The sequence below is a fragment of the Uranotaenia lowii genome, chromosome 3 (genome assembly GCF_029784155.1).
Source record: "Uranotaenia lowii strain MFRU-FL chromosome 3, ASM2978415v1, whole genome shotgun sequence".
NCBI lineage: Eukaryota > Metazoa > Arthropoda > Insecta > Diptera > Culicidae > Uranotaenia > Uranotaenia lowii.
The window spans coordinates 147,209,827-147,225,506 of record NC_073693.1 but is presented as its reverse complement, the minus strand read 5'-3'; the positions used below and the strand labels follow the sequence as shown (position 1 = coordinate 147,225,506).

Sequence of the window (15,680 nt, the reverse complement as noted above, 5' to 3'; positions counted from 1 at the left end):
TGAATTCTGAATCTGAATTCTGAATCTGAATTCTGAATCTGAATTCTGAATCTGAATTCTGAATCTGAATTCTGAATCTGAATTCTGAATCTGAATTCTGAATCTGAATTCTGAATCTGAATTCTGAATCTGAATTCTGAATCTGAATTCTGAATCTGAATTCTGAATCTGAATTCTGAATCTGAATTCTGAATCTGAATTCTGAATCTGAATTCTGAATCTGAATTCTGAATCTGAATTCTGAATCTGAATTCTGAATCTGAATTCTGAATCTGAATTCTGAATCTGAATTCTGAATCTGAATTCTGAATCTGAATTCTGAATCTGAATTCTGAATCTGAATTCTGAATCTGAATTCTGAATCTGAATTCTGAATCTGAATTCTGAATCTGAATTCTGAATCTGAATTCTGAATCTGAATTCTGAATCTGAATTCTGAATCTGAATTCTGAATCTGAATTCTGAATCTGAATTCTGAATCTGAATTCTGAATCTGAATTCTGAATCTGAATTCTGAATCTGAATTCTGAATCTGAATTCTGAATCTGAATTCTGAATCTGAATTCTGAATCTGAATTCTGAATCTGAATTCTGAATCTGAATTCTGAATCTGAATTCTGAATCTGAATTCTGAATCTGAATTCTGAATCTGAATTCTGAATCTGAATTCTGAATCTGAATTCTGAATCTGAATTCTGAATCTGAATTCTGAATCTGAATTCTGAATCTGAATTCTGAATCTGAATTCTGAATCTGAATTCTTAATCTGAATTCAGAATCTGAATTCTAAATCTGAATTCTGAATCTGAATATGAGTTCTGAATCTGAATTTTGAATTCTGAATTCTGAATCCTGAATTCTGATTCCTAAACCTGTATTCTGAATTTGAAAACTGAATCTGAATTCTGCATCCCCCCCCCCCCCCCAACGCAGTTTTCTGTACGGCTCTGCATTTTGTTGACACCCGGCATGGCTATAGACACTATAATTTCATATATGAAATTATAGTGTCTAATAGGCATGGCGGACTCTGAAGGAAACGCCCATCCGCCATTTGCTGCATTGAAAAGCAAGAAGTGTAAGATAAAAACACTGTTGCCGTATTTGCCCCAGCAGACTGAGAAACTGCTGCCCAGACCACGGTGCGTCTTAGTAATGCCTTTTACGTATTTGAGTTTGAGCCACTCTGTTAAGCGTGCTGATGGTTTATTGGATAGCGTTTGCGCCTTGGAATCTGAAGGTTTTTGGTTCGATTCCCGAGTCAATTAATTTTAATTTTTTATTTTGATTATCTCTAATTTATAAATGATTGCTGGTGCTGCTGCTTCGAGGCGCCACTAGCAACTTTTTTTTATGCCATAATAAGTATGATATGTATTTCGTAAAGAAAACAGTTTCAACTATTTTGTTTTTTTCCCGTTTTTGAAAGGGTTGTGTAGAAAAAAAAATGCATTCTTTTGAGACTAAAATCATTTTAATTGTGCAGCCCAGTTTCGCAAAAACGTTCTTGACATTTTTAAAATGGCACATACAAATCCACGGACATCAACAGAACTCGTCGAGCTGAGTCGATAGGTACCTATAAAGGTATGTCTAAGACCCATAATTAATGATCTCTCAAATCGACCGATAACCAAACCTTTCTGTTAGAAAGGCAAAAAGTGACCATCAAAACCAAGTATAGGGCTCGATTTCTTAGGTTATTCTACACCTCTGGGCAAATTTTTAAAAAAATCCCTAGTCGAATTTTCGAGAAATCTTGATTTGAAGTTTTTAGGTCAAAAAAACCAATCTCTATATATATAAATGAATTTCTGTCTGTCTGTCTTTCTGTCTATTCCGTATAGACTCAGAAACTACTGAACCGATTGACGTGAAACTTGGCAGATGGGGGTATTGAAGGACGGAGAAAGTTCCTATTATGGTTTGGGACCCCCTCCCTAACAGGAAGGGGGGAGGGGCCTCCCAAACAAAAGACAATTTTTTGCATAACTCGAGAACCAATCAAGCAAATGGTATCAAATTTGGCATGGGGTGGTATTTGGGAACGGAGAATATTTCAATGAATATTAGGTACCCCTCTTTCCTCTCAGTGGGGTGATAGAAAGGGGGGAGGGGGGCTACCTTACAATTTTTTATATAACTCGAAAACTATTCAAGATATTGGATCCAAATTTGGCATGGAAAGGTATTTGGATACGAAAAACATTTCTATGATTATTTTAAACCCCTCCCTCTTTACAGTAGGAAAATATAAAGGGGGGAGGGGCCCTCTTTTTAATTTTTACATAACTCAAATACTAATCAAGCAAATGGAATCAAATTTGGCGTGGGCGGATATTTGGGAACGTGATATGTTCTAATGATTGTTTGAGATCCCTTCCTTCTTCCAGCGGGGAGAAAGGAAAGAGGGAGGGAAGGTTCCATAAAATTTTTAATGCATATTTCTAGAACTATAACAGCAAATGGAACCAAATTTTGCATGGAACGATATTTGGGTACGAGAAATGCTTCTTTGAATATTTTGTATTCCTCAATCCTTCAAAAAGGTGGATGAAAAGGGGGAGAAGAGATTTCGCTTACAATTTTCAGTATAACTGAAGATCTGATCGAGCAAATTTGAACCACATTTGGCATGTTAGGGTATTTGGATACGAGAAATGTTTCTATTATAAATAAAAGCTCCACCATTTTTTCAGCGGAAAGATATAAAAGGGGAAGGGGGCTACCATACATTTTTTTTGCATAACTCGAGAATTAATAGAGCAAATGAAATTAAATTTGGTATCCAAAATTTGTTGAGTAGAAAAAATACTTTTATATTTCTCACTCCTCCATTCAAAGGGGCGAATGGAAGGGGGTTGGTAGTTCCTTTCAAGTTTATGCATAACTCAAGAATTTACATCGCAAATAAAACCAAATTTGGCATGGGATGGTATTTTAATAAGAGAATTTTTTATGTCAAACAATTCCTTTCTTGCAGTGGAATGATAGAATTGGAAATAAAGGAAGGGAAGAGGAAAGCTGACATTTAAATTTTTTTTAAACAAAATCCGAGAAATGGACAAATCTTAACATGGAAAACCATTTTGGTATGATTCTATGATTATCTGACACACCATCCTCCTTTCAGTGAGTAGGTACATAGGAGGAGGGAGGTGAACCCAATACAATTTTTTTAACATAAGTTCTCAATTTATGCTATAGCATAAATTAATGCATAAATTATGCTATAGTTATGTAAAAAAAATTGTATTGGGTTCACCTCCCTCCTCCTATGTACCTACTCACTGAAAGGAGGATGGTTTGTCAGATAATCATGGAATCATACCAAAATGGTTTTCCATGTTAAGATTTGTCCATTTCTCGGATTTTGTTTAAAAAAAATTTAAATGTCAGCTTTCCTCTTCCCTTCCTTTATTTCCAATTCTATCATTCCACTGCAAGAAAGGAATTGTTTGACATAAAAAATTCTCTTATTAAAATACCATCCCATGCCAAATTTGGTTTTATTTGCGATGTAAATTCTTGAGTTATGCATAAACTTGAAAGGAACTACCAACCCCCTTCCATTCGCCCCTTTGAATGGAGGAGTGAGAAATATAAAAGTATTTTTTCTACTCAACAAATTTTGGATACCAAATTTAATTTCATTTGCTCTATTAATTCTCGAGTTATGCAAAAAAAATGTATGGTAGCCCCCTTCCCCTTTTATATCTTTCCGCTGAAAAAATGGTGGAGCTTTTATTTATAATAGAAACATTTCTCGTATCCAAATACCCTAACATGCCAAATGTGGTTCAAATTTGCTCGATCAGATCTTCAGTTATACTGAAAATTGTAAGCGAAATCTCTTCTCCCCCTTTTCATCCACCTTTTTGAAGGATTGAGGAATACAAAATATTCAAAGAAGCATTTCTCGTACCCAAATATCGTTCCATGCAAAATTTGGTTCCATTTGCTGTTATAGTTCTAGAAATATGCATTAAAAATTTTATGGAACCTTCCCTCCCTCTTTCCTTTCTCCCCGCTGGAAGAAGGAAGGGATCTCAAACAATCATTAGAACATATCACGTTCCCAAATATCCGCCCACGCCAAATTTGATTCCATTTGCTTGATTAGTATTTGAGTTATGTAAAAATTAAAAAGAGGGCCCCTCCCCCCTTTATATTTTCCTACTGTAAAGAGGGAGGGGTTTAAAATAATCATAGAAATGTTTTTCGTATCCAAATACCTTCCCATGCCAAATTTGGATCCAATATCTTGAATAGTTTTCGAGTTATATAAAAAATTGTAAGGTAGCCCCCCTCCCCCCTTTCTATCACCCCACTGAGAGGAAAGAGGGGTACCTAATATTCATTGAAATATTCTCCGTTCCCAAATACCACCACATGCCAAATTTGATACCATTTGCTTGATTGGTTCTCGAGTTATGCAAACAATTGTCTTTTGTTTGGGAGCCCCCCCCCCTTCCTGTTAGGGAGGGGGTCTCACACCATAATAGGAACTTTCCCCGGCCTCCAATACCCCCATCTGCCAAGTTTCACGTAAATCGGTTCACTAGTTTCTGAGTCTATAGGGAACAGACAGAAAGACAGACAGACAGAAATTCATTTATATATATAAAGTTTGGATTTTTTGACCTAAAAACTTCAAATCAAGATTTCTCGAAAATTCGACTAGGGATTTTTTTAAAAATTTGCCCAGAGGTGTAGAATAACCTAAGAAATCGAGCCCTATACTTGGTTTTGATGGTCACTTTTTTTTTATAATAACGGTCCAGGGGGGCACCGTGATGATGTTTTAAAATCGCGATTCTAAGCCAATGTAAAATCGCCAGCCAGACAATGATTATGCCTGACTCATGATAATTGCGAAGATAAATAACAGTTGCCAAAGTTTCTCATGAGAAAGGTGATTTAATGAAAAATGGTTTAATCCTTTTTTAAATTTTACAAACAATCTTTTTGAAAAGATTTTCAAGCAAACACAAATTAACTAGATTTTAATTTTTTATAAACGAACTCAAACACATATAGGATCAAAATGAAACTCGATAGTTCCTCAAGGAGATTCCATTAACTTAGCTGTACACCTTTGTGCATCTTATACATGCTAAAACCACCAAACCCACAGAAGGTATACTATGAACTAGAGATGTACCGAATAGTGGTATTCGGCGAACGGCTGAATACCGAATATTGACCTTTTCAATTATTCGGCCAAACGAATATTCGGCCGAATATTCGGTCGAATATCCTGTTGAGATTTCAATAGAAATACTTCTATTGCTTCTTCTATTTCTAATAGAAATCTTCTATTTCTGCCATCTTAACGCCCCTCATGTTTTTGAGTCGATTATTCTCAACCATATGTATCAGATCTTTTTTAAGTAGAGGTCTCTTTGATTTTCACAATTTCACCATTAGCTGAAAGGACATCAAATGACTTTTCGCTTCTTGGACGTTATTATCACAAAAATGATTGGGTTCCAGTTGAATCTAGGACAAAACATATCAAAACTGATGTCAAGCTTTTTGGAATTGCTTTTTTGATATCGCATCAAATGAATGTCAATTTTTGCTAAATGTCATTAAAATATTTGTCAAAAGCACGATGATCTTTACCCCAAAGCATACAATACTTTCTACGACATGCATCCTCACGGCCGGGTTTAAAAGATTTTTTTTTCAAAAACTTATAAAAATAGAGAAAACTTGAACAGCAACTAGGCCTTATTCTCAAACATTCAAGCAAAAAGAAATAAAATTACTTGAAATTTTTCATCGGATTACAGCAGTTGTGTTCAAATCGAAAATAAATTCGGCCTATTCGGCCTATTCGGCCGAATATCTTGTAACCGGTGCGTGGTTTAGAAGCCCAAGGTCATTGGGAATCATCGCGGTAGTTTTGTAAATGTGCGAAGGTAGTGCTGGCGTGGAGAGGAGGCGGACCGTACCATACATCATCGGCACGACAAGCATGAAATGGCCCAGTAGACGAACGAGCACGGTGGCGAACAACAGATGGCGCTGCCCTCAACAGGCGAAAAGGCCGCCATAGGCGGGCTTCACAAGTGGCGCAATGGGGCGTAATCCCAGGATGGGACCGTATCCCGGTTCCGGGGGCAATGCCCTTTACTTAGAGCGATCACTTCAGAAGAAACATTGAAACGCTACACACCATACCAGTTGCATTACTAAAGTGTGATAGTGAACCACAGAGTCTGATACCAGGTGAGACCAGGTGAGAAGTGACCGCCGCCCCGGAACCCGTACCGTTGGAAGATACCCTAATGCCCTTGTTTTCTACCTCATTGCGCCAACAGGACCCCTTTTTCTTTGTCTCGTATGAAGTTTGCTGTTCGGAGGACGAGAAGCACGTGCAGTTGAGGCCGATAATTGCCGAAAAAGCACCGTTATTGCTGTTCACCGAAGCGACCGACTGTCCCTAAGTGTCCGAGAACGACGATCCGTTCAACTGCTTGGACGTCGGCATCAGGAATTGGGAGTCAGGGCAGTGCTGAAGTCCGCCGGAGCAGAAGCTGGCCGTCACGAGCCGAGCAGCCCGTCGCACACAGGAGTATTTCACCCAAAAACCTGGCCAAAACTCAAAATTTAAATTTCATTGGTTTCTTTTATGTCAATGTTTATTTGATTCTTGAATAAATTTAGCACCATGTACCGGTCAGTTTTTTTACATCTGATTTGTTTATAAGCTGTTGCAGCTGTCGAAACTTTAGTATTTTTATGAGATAGAATTTTTCTACAAATCGTTGAATCAGCGCGACTACGTCATATCAATGAATAAAACTTTCTTTAGTGACTAAAAATGAAAATTTGAAATGGAAAACTTCAATGGAGGGATGTTTGATAATTTTAAGTATAATAGACAAAATTCGATGACTATAGAGACAGTACGCAGTGCTTTAAAAATTATTTTATTTATTTTTTGTTTGAAACGTTGATTTTTTTACAAATTAGTGTTTTTGTTTATGTTCCCAGCAAGTCCCGGCAAAATGTTTAATATCATTAGAAAATTGATAACTTCATTAATCATGTGCAAAAGAAAAAACTCGCGCAAACTCGCGCATTTTTGATATTTTTAAGTTTGAAGTTTAAAAATATTGATAGATGTTTTCCACAAAAAAGTCACCTAGGGCTTCGTTTATTTTAAATTAAAGCTCAGTAAAATTAATGTTCTTTTTCGAATATTTTCAAATGTTATTTAACTTTCAAAAACAAATAAAAAAAATTTAGATTTTTTTGAATTTTACAGCTTTTTTAATCTGGATTATCTATCATGTCATATAAATTTCTAATAGAAAATTATGAAAAAATACGAAAACGGTAAAAAATATTTTAAATGATCTTAAAAACGCTTGATAAGTAAAAATAAACTATTTTATTGATTTCAAAACTAAAAAATACTTTTGGCCAACTTTTTCTTCTACGTACTCCTGTGTGCGTCGCTCAGCAGGAAGTCTTGGAGTTCGTGAGACCAACAGTAACGAGGTAGGAGTTAAAAAGCCCATTATAACGATAGATTCGAAAGTGGGAGTGGGCACAGTAGTTTGTCGACCAATAAAGTGTGGAAAGTTCGTCTCTTCAAGACTCAGTGTTTCCTTTCGCTAGCTATTTCGCGGATATTACCGACCCTGAGGCATTTTGAGGGGGGGTTCTCGGTGATGCTGGGCAGGCTAACTCACCCTTAGGTTATAATCTAGCTCAACTATTCGGTACATCGACCGAATATTCGGTACATTTCTACTATGAACTATGTACTATGACTATTGGCTAAGAAGACTTGAATGCTACCCTCTAAGCCAGCGCTGCAGACTGATTACAAAACAGTTAAGGAATGAACATATAAATGAAAAAAAAACTGTATAAATTAACTTATTATTTAACTGTAAAAAAAAACATTAGACATAGAGGATAAGCTTAACATGGATCTTAATATAAATCGGTTATTCAAACAGTATATTTTTGCATGGTAGTTTGCATGGAGAAATTTTTTTTTATTATTTAAAGAGGATTTAAACGACGCAGGATCATTCGTCTTTTTAACATATTGACTAAGCTTAACTATTCAAATTTCCAAATTATCATTATAATCGACCCTTTTTTGCATTAAACCATTGAAAAATAGCCATTTCTTAACCCTCATCCGCATAACAGTGTCACTATTGCAAGTTTGAAGGCTTGTACCTTTTTTCAGAAGCTTCAAAATACAAAAATTTCTTCGGGGACCGCAAATGATTTCAAAAGTTCTTGAATATTGTTTCTTTACTTTTTTTATGGACGAACCCTGGAAGCCCGGACAAAAAAACTCGCTTTTCCGACTTAGAGTGTCAATTTTTTTCTGGACGTGTAATATATGAACTACAGCAGTTTTTCTGATGCATGTTTTTCAGATTTTTTTTCTTTCATGCTGAATAACGAGAAAACTAGAAATTTTAGCTATATATATATATATATATAGTGTTCTAAACATATTTTACTGACATAACAAAGTTTCTATTGATATAAGTTTTGTTTAGATCGGTTGAACACGCCAAAAGTTATAACGATTTGATCTTGTAGAGTCAAATTGACACTCCTAGTGCTGATTAGGGTAATGAAATCTGATGCGGATGAGGGTTAAATATTCTTTCAATAAACTTGGATTTAAAAGCTTCGGAAAAGAATCGGTATTTATACCGATTTTAGGAATTTTTTGGGCTTGAAAATACCTATTTAAATGTGGTATCACTGGTGCTGATAGAGAAACAACAGAGAGATTAATAGTGGGCAAAGAACACATGCGAGCAGAGATGCCAATGTGCCTGATTTTTCCGGATTTTCCTTATTTTGGAGGCTCAGCCTGAAAACCTGATAAGCCATTAGATTTCCCTGATTTTTGTAAATAAGACTGATATTTTGTGATGAGTGTGATGAAAAATGTGTGACAGGGAACTGCATGAGATATCAATGCTGAAGTGAGAATGTGGATTGATGACCAAAAATAAGGTCATCACTTTGAGTGAAATTTCCATTACATTAACGTTTCCTGATTTTTATTTCCTGATGCTGGATATACATGGAGTGTATCGATGAAAGATCCAACAGTTTACTGATGGAGCTTGACATGCACGCATGCTGGAGCCAACGATGCCACTTTTTGATCTGTCTCATCAGTGTATCTCTTTCTGTTACATTGACACTCTTTTGCATAAGTGTGTCTTAACTTATGATACAGATTTTTTGTGGTATCGCTGGCTGGAGCCTATTTAGTGTTCAAATCCTGTCGGTACGAACTGTCAAGACGAACTCAAAACATTAGATTCGATAAAAATATATTAAATAAATAACTGTCCAGATCAAAAATGTTATTGCACAGAATTTTATGAGAAAATATAATTTCAACATTCATTTGAAATCCCACAATTTGAAAGTTGAATTGGTTTCAAAAATAAAGCAAACTTAAAAATTAACAGATCTAATGTCAAGTTTTGGCCAGATCGAACTACGGGAAGCGGTTGTGCGAAAAATCTTAAAGTTGTATCATACTACTTTAAGATTTTTCGCACAACCTTAACTTGTATGGAATTATGCAAGTTTTTGTTCGGAAGAAACGTGCAAAACATTTTTCCACCAATTATTTTAATTTCGTTCAAAAATGGCTTTTATTAAAGCTTAAATTATCGAAAATATGTCATCCGAAGAGCGCATTTTGGTCAAATTCAGGAACAAATATCAAATTCTTCTTTTGTCACACTCCTCCTCCCCATTCGATTTTTCCGACACCCCAGAAGGGGGAAACAAATAAAGTTTAATGTATTTTATTGATAAAATGATAAATTCTTCGAAAATTTAAACAGTTTCAATAGCGAAAGAAAAACTGTAGATGAGGGGAATCGTATCACCTCTTGAATTCGATATTGGTTCAAATTTTTGATCCAAAGAAAATCGAATTTTCGATTTTGGGCAATGGAAATTGTATGCAAGTTTGTTGCATGCAAGCTTTTGTCCATATTTTTGTTCACGTCAATTCATGTGATTTTCCGATCATTGACCCTCAGAACTCATAAGCTTTGTTTTTAAAATTTAATATTCTCTCTATTTCTACCAATTATTCAATGCGATCTCGAGATGAAATATTTGTTGTTATTATGGCTAAAAACTGTATTTAAAAGAAAACTATCACTAAGGCTGGAACAAATATCAATTTCTTCTTTTGTCACCCCCCCCCCCCCCCCCCCCCCTTCGAAATTTTCAAAAACCCGAAGGGGGAAATAAATAAAGTTTAAAGTGTTCAACGTAGTTCAATTTTGGAAGTTGGAAGTTATTCCACCTTTTGTATTGTTGAATTTATTGAGTTTTTCGATAAAAAATTACTTGTTTTTTAGGTTTTGTGCAATGATATTCTATGCAAATTTGTTGCATACAAACTTTCGTGCAATTTATTCCAATTTATTTGTTTTTCGCATTATTTTTTATTGCCCCCCCCCCCCCCCCCCCCCGCGATGTTCCAACTCCGAGTGACAAAAGAAGGATTTGAAATTTGTTCCCGCCTTATTTATAAGAAAAACTGAATTAAATGTTCCGTCAAAATGTCTCATAGTTCCAAAAAGTTATCAGCTTCGTCCCGCTATCACTTTCCATGGTCTTTGCAAAATCGTGTTTCAATAAAATGGCGCGTTGTGACGTCATAATACTAAATCGTTCGTACATGAGTTGATTGAAAATTTCACAAATTCATAAATGAGAGGCTTGTGATATAGCTCAGTTGGAAAGTCTGTTGTTTCCTGAGCCGATGTCCGCGAGTTCGAGCCCAAGAGTAAACATCGAACACAGTTGTATCGGATAAGTTTTTCAATAACGATCCGTCAACTGAACGTTGATAAAGTCGCCAATGCCATAATGATGGTAAAACGACTATAATCGAAACAAAAAAAACGAATTCAAAAACAGTGATTTGAAGATTGTAACAAATTGATATTTTTCTGAAATTTAAATATGTAATTTATGTAGAAGAGCAAACGTTGTTACGTCACGCTGGAATGAGTCATAATTAGTATATCTATAGGTTTGAAGCTTCTGGACAGGTAATGACTCTTGCAATGTTTTGAGTCCTTCCTTTAGCAATGTGTGTTGATAAGAGCTTCACTTTAAAATTCATTCTCATCACATTCGATTGACATGAAAACTAACAATTCAAGAAAATTTATCTAATTTGTCGCTAAATCCCTTCATTTGCCAGACAGCAATCAGCTAAGTTTAGACTCCAATTCCAAACATCGTCCACTTGTAACAGCAATTTTGTTCGCAAATAGTCTGGTAATTGAGCAAATTTAATAAATATAATTCAATTCGCATTTACTGGCATTATTATTACAATCCATTACAGCTTACCGTCCATACGAAATGGCTAAAGTGTTCGTTTTATTTTTATTCTCGCTCTTTCCACGCTTTCCACATCATTCCGACATTTCTACAGAGCAAAAATTGTCATCCTCGAAAGTCGGTTGACCCATCAATCAGCACCACGAACAGCACCAGAAGCGCCATCAGTCGGTCGCCATCATCAGAGGAGGATGAGATTACGTCGTCGACGCCCACCAGCCCACCACCCACAGCAGAGAGAAGGATGGCACTGGCGGCGCCGGAACCGGAAGAGCGGAACTGGTGGGATCACGTGGACCAACATCACCGCAGCCACCACCATCAGCACAGACGCCAGAAACATCGCCAGCGGAAATCCCATCAGCAGCAACAATTCGACCGGGGTAGCGAACTTTTGAAGCGTGTTCATCGAACATAATAAATTGTTTCTTTCGCTCCTATTTTTGTTTGCTTTTTGTTCGTTTGCTCCTTCCGGTTGACGTATGTGGGCTAGTTTACAACTGGTCACTGTAGGTTAAGGTTTTTGTATGAAAGTAACACAAAAAATCTGAAAAACAAAATACGTGCCGAGGCGATCGGAGACAACGGAAAATAAACGAACCGGAATTTGAATGGGCAAAATCGAACTGTTGTTAATCCTGGTCTCTTGCACTCCCGTGAGTTGGAACAAAAAAAAAATACAATTATTAAGTGAGGTTAACTGAGCAGAATTGGACACTGCTTGGGCCCGGATTTCCGGAGTTTGCCAGCGAAACGAACGGACGATAATGGTGTGAATGTTTTATTATCCTGTACACAGCCACTGACCAGGTGAGGCTGAACGTTTCGTTCCGAGGACGATGACTAGGAGTTATGTGAAGGAAAAGGAACAGTGCTTTACAGGTGAAATCTAATTGAAAAAGGGCAACGCGAGATTCGATTCATATTGAACCACCTTTGTTTGCAAGGGGAATTTACTTTCGATGACCTGTTTCGCGAAGTTTATTTCAGGAGATGATTTCAATTAATAATTTCGTAAAGGTCATCGATTTTCTCATGTAATTTATCAGACTTATTTAGGAAATTTTGAATGTATGCTCTATACAGAATATTCAACTTTATACATTGATTTTGGAACACAAAACTCAAAAAAGTAAAATAAATATATTATGCTTCTTTCTGGGTTTTTTTTTCCTTGTAGGGGAGAGCCCACTGCGACCAATAGTGATCTATTGTGGTAACTACCCCGCGTTACTGTATGCTATCAGACTCCCCTGCACTATTGATTGAAGTAATAACAGTTGATTGCTGATTGAGCATCTTGTCCCAATCGGGTATGATATCAAAGATGTATGATATAACCTTCTTAGGACTTATGTACAACCATATGTCTTGTGCGCTTATTAATTAAGCTCCAAGTATCGCTCTCTTCGATTTATGAGGGTGCAACAGTTGCATAGAAGATGCTCTGCAGTTTCTTTTTCGAACCCGCAGAACCGACAGTCGTCGTTTTGAATCATGTTTATCCGTTTGAGATGTTTTGCTGGACAATGTCCGGTCAAAAGACCTGTGTAAGTACTTAACTCGTGCTTACTTAAGTTCAGCATGCTTTTGGAGAGTCGTGCGCTTGATTCAATAAATCTTTTTACCTGAGCTGCTCCCTCTGCTGTTCTCCAGTTGGAGCCAATAGTCGTACTTTCCCAGTTCTTAAGTTCCATATTTAAGGCACTCCTCGATACTCCGCAGAAAGGTTCAGGTCCAATTAACAAGCCCTGAGATCCTTCCCTAGCTAGCTGGTCTTTCTGGGTTGAAAAGGTAAAGAGGTTTTGTATCAAGGTTGTAGCAAGGTTGATGTAGCGTTTCGACAACCTGTCTTTGTGATTATATTTCTTGTTATAAATAAGAAGACTTGATACGGGACAAACAATTTTGCTGTGGCTGTAAATTCCTGAATAAATATCTCTATAATCTTTCGTGGGTTTCTCACAACTTCTTTGACTTTATCATATCAACTACACTTGTAAAAAGGTTCGGGCTTAATGATTTAAGGTGGATATGAGTAATCAAACAAGCTAAGCTATGCTAAGCTAAGCTAAGCTAACTACACTTGTGAAAAGGTGTTAAGTGCACAAAAACTAATTTCGAGAAAAAAGCAGTTTAACATCGTTGTGTTCCATCAAATTCCTTATATATTTTTTAGAATTTTTTTTCATGAGAATGATCTTCTAAAATGAAAACAAATCATTTTACAATATTTTCCCAAAAATAACGTTTATTTTACGTTAATTGAGGCGACACATATTAATTAATATTAGAACTTATACTCTTTGACTCCAAATACATGCACTTATATCCCATTTGCCACCAACCGAATCAAATAACCTTTCTCAGTGTGCATGCTCAAAAGCTTTTATTGGCATTTTGAAACCCTCATTCTATCTAATGCATCAGGTACAATCCAGTGGTAGCGTGCAGCGGGTCGAAGCTCGAATCTCCTGGTGGATACTAAAACTTTTCATAATGTATGCAAGATTGAAACATTGCATACAAGTACTAGAATGTAAAACCAACCGAAAAATTTCATGAAAACTTGTATGTAAGATTTAGTATTTTCTCTTTTTTGTGGTAGATATCCTATCCGATACAGTTATAAGATTGATGCTATCGAAAGGTGATATAATTTAGCTATTCTTGCATCGACTTTTTGATATAATTTGAGAGATCAAAACATCTTATCTTGATATAATTTCGTTATTCTCTTCTGATTGGGTTGCTGTGTCCTAATTCAGATGTTGGATCCGTGTTCCGGATTTTGATCCTAAACATGAATCCTGGACTTTGATCCAGATTCTGACGACGATGGAATCCAGACGATGATCTGGATTTTCAATTGTAATCCTGGATGCTGTACCCCGATAGCAGATCCGGGTGTTTTTTTTACCTAAATTGACTTCATCGTCACAGGATTTGAACCCACAAGACTTCAATATCTGTAGATCAGAATAGTGCTTTGGCTAGTAAACGGTGGACAATGGGCAACTCGAGACCCCATACACCCAACCTTCGGGTAGTGGTCATATCACCTCTTGTCTGCAACTCCGATTCTCTACCTCCCCGTGGTGCTAGCTGGAGTGCGAGCAACCTTAGCGGAGATCGGATACTCAACCCCGGTGGATGCTTTGGTCGCATGCAGACTGAGTAAGGGGGCTTCGTACGCGCCTGTTCTCCGCGTCAGGGGCGGCGTACGGAGTGCAACAACGTCCTGCTGGTGTTCGGGACCCTAAACAGCAACATCACGACGGTCCTCCTGCGATATGGTTGAGTTAGCTGCGGGCCTTGCTAGCCCGTGACTACAAAAAACATAAGCAACGAACAACGATCAACAAATTTCGGATGGAAATCGGCAAAGACCCACGCGACGAAAAGGGACTAGCGATTGGAAACTTGGAACATGGAACTGCCGATCTCTAAATTTTGTGGGCAGTGCAGGAGGTATGCTGGAAGGGCTCCACGGTACATACGTACCCAGATGGTCGTGCCATCTACCAGAGCTGCCGTAACACACACGAGCTTGGAACAGCTTTTATAGTGATGGGAAATATGCAAAAGCGCGTGATCGGGTGGTGGCCGATCAACTCACGGATGTGCCGGTTAAGAATCAAGGGCCGGTTCTTCAACATCAGTATCATCAACGTGCACAGCCCTCACCTCGGAAGTACCGGAGATGACAAAGATGAATTTTACGCGCAGCTGGAGCGTGAATACGACCGTTGCCCAAAACATGATATCAAGATCGTCATCGGGAATTTTAATGCTCAGGTCAGCCAGGAGGAGGAATTCAAATCGACAATAGGAAGGTTCAGTGCGCACCAGCTGACCAATGAAAACGGCCTCAGACTTATTGATTTCGCCGCCTTCAAACGAATAGCCGTACGTAGTACCTTTTTCCAGCACAGCCTCCCACACAAGTACACCTGGAGATCACCGTACCAAACGCAATCACAAATCGGCCACGTTTTGATTGACAGCCAGCACTTCTCGGACATCATCGACGTCAGATCCTGTCGAGGTGCCAACATCGAGTCAGACCACTATCTGGTGATGGTGAAGATGCGCCCAAAACTCTCCGTAGTGAACAACACACGAAACCGGCGCCCGCCTCGGTTAAATATCGCACGACTGAAGCAACCTGAGGTTGCGGTAGACTACGCGCGATCGGTCGAAGCAGCGCTGCCGGCAGAGGGCGAGCTTGACGAAGCCCCTCTCGAGGACTGTTGTTATACGATCAAGATAGCCATCAACAGTGCTGCGGA

At 37.7% G+C, this 15,680-nt stretch overlaps 1 protein-coding gene across 2 annotated transcripts in view; it reads left to right on the top strand.

The window, feature by feature from the left end:
• LOC129757203 (uncharacterized) overlaps positions 1-11,814 on the top strand; it is a 483,998-nt gene extending 472,184 nt beyond the window's left edge. For both annotated transcript variants that reach the window (XM_055754336.1, XM_055754337.1), the window contains exon 10: positions 11,483-11,814. In XM_055754336.1, the coding sequence (XP_055610311.1) occupies positions 11,483-11,806 (324 nt within the window). In that variant the 3' untranslated portion in view covers positions 11,807-11,814. The remainder of the gene's footprint in view (positions 1-11,482) is intronic.
• The last annotated feature ends 3,866 nt before the right edge of the window (positions 11,815-15,680 follow it).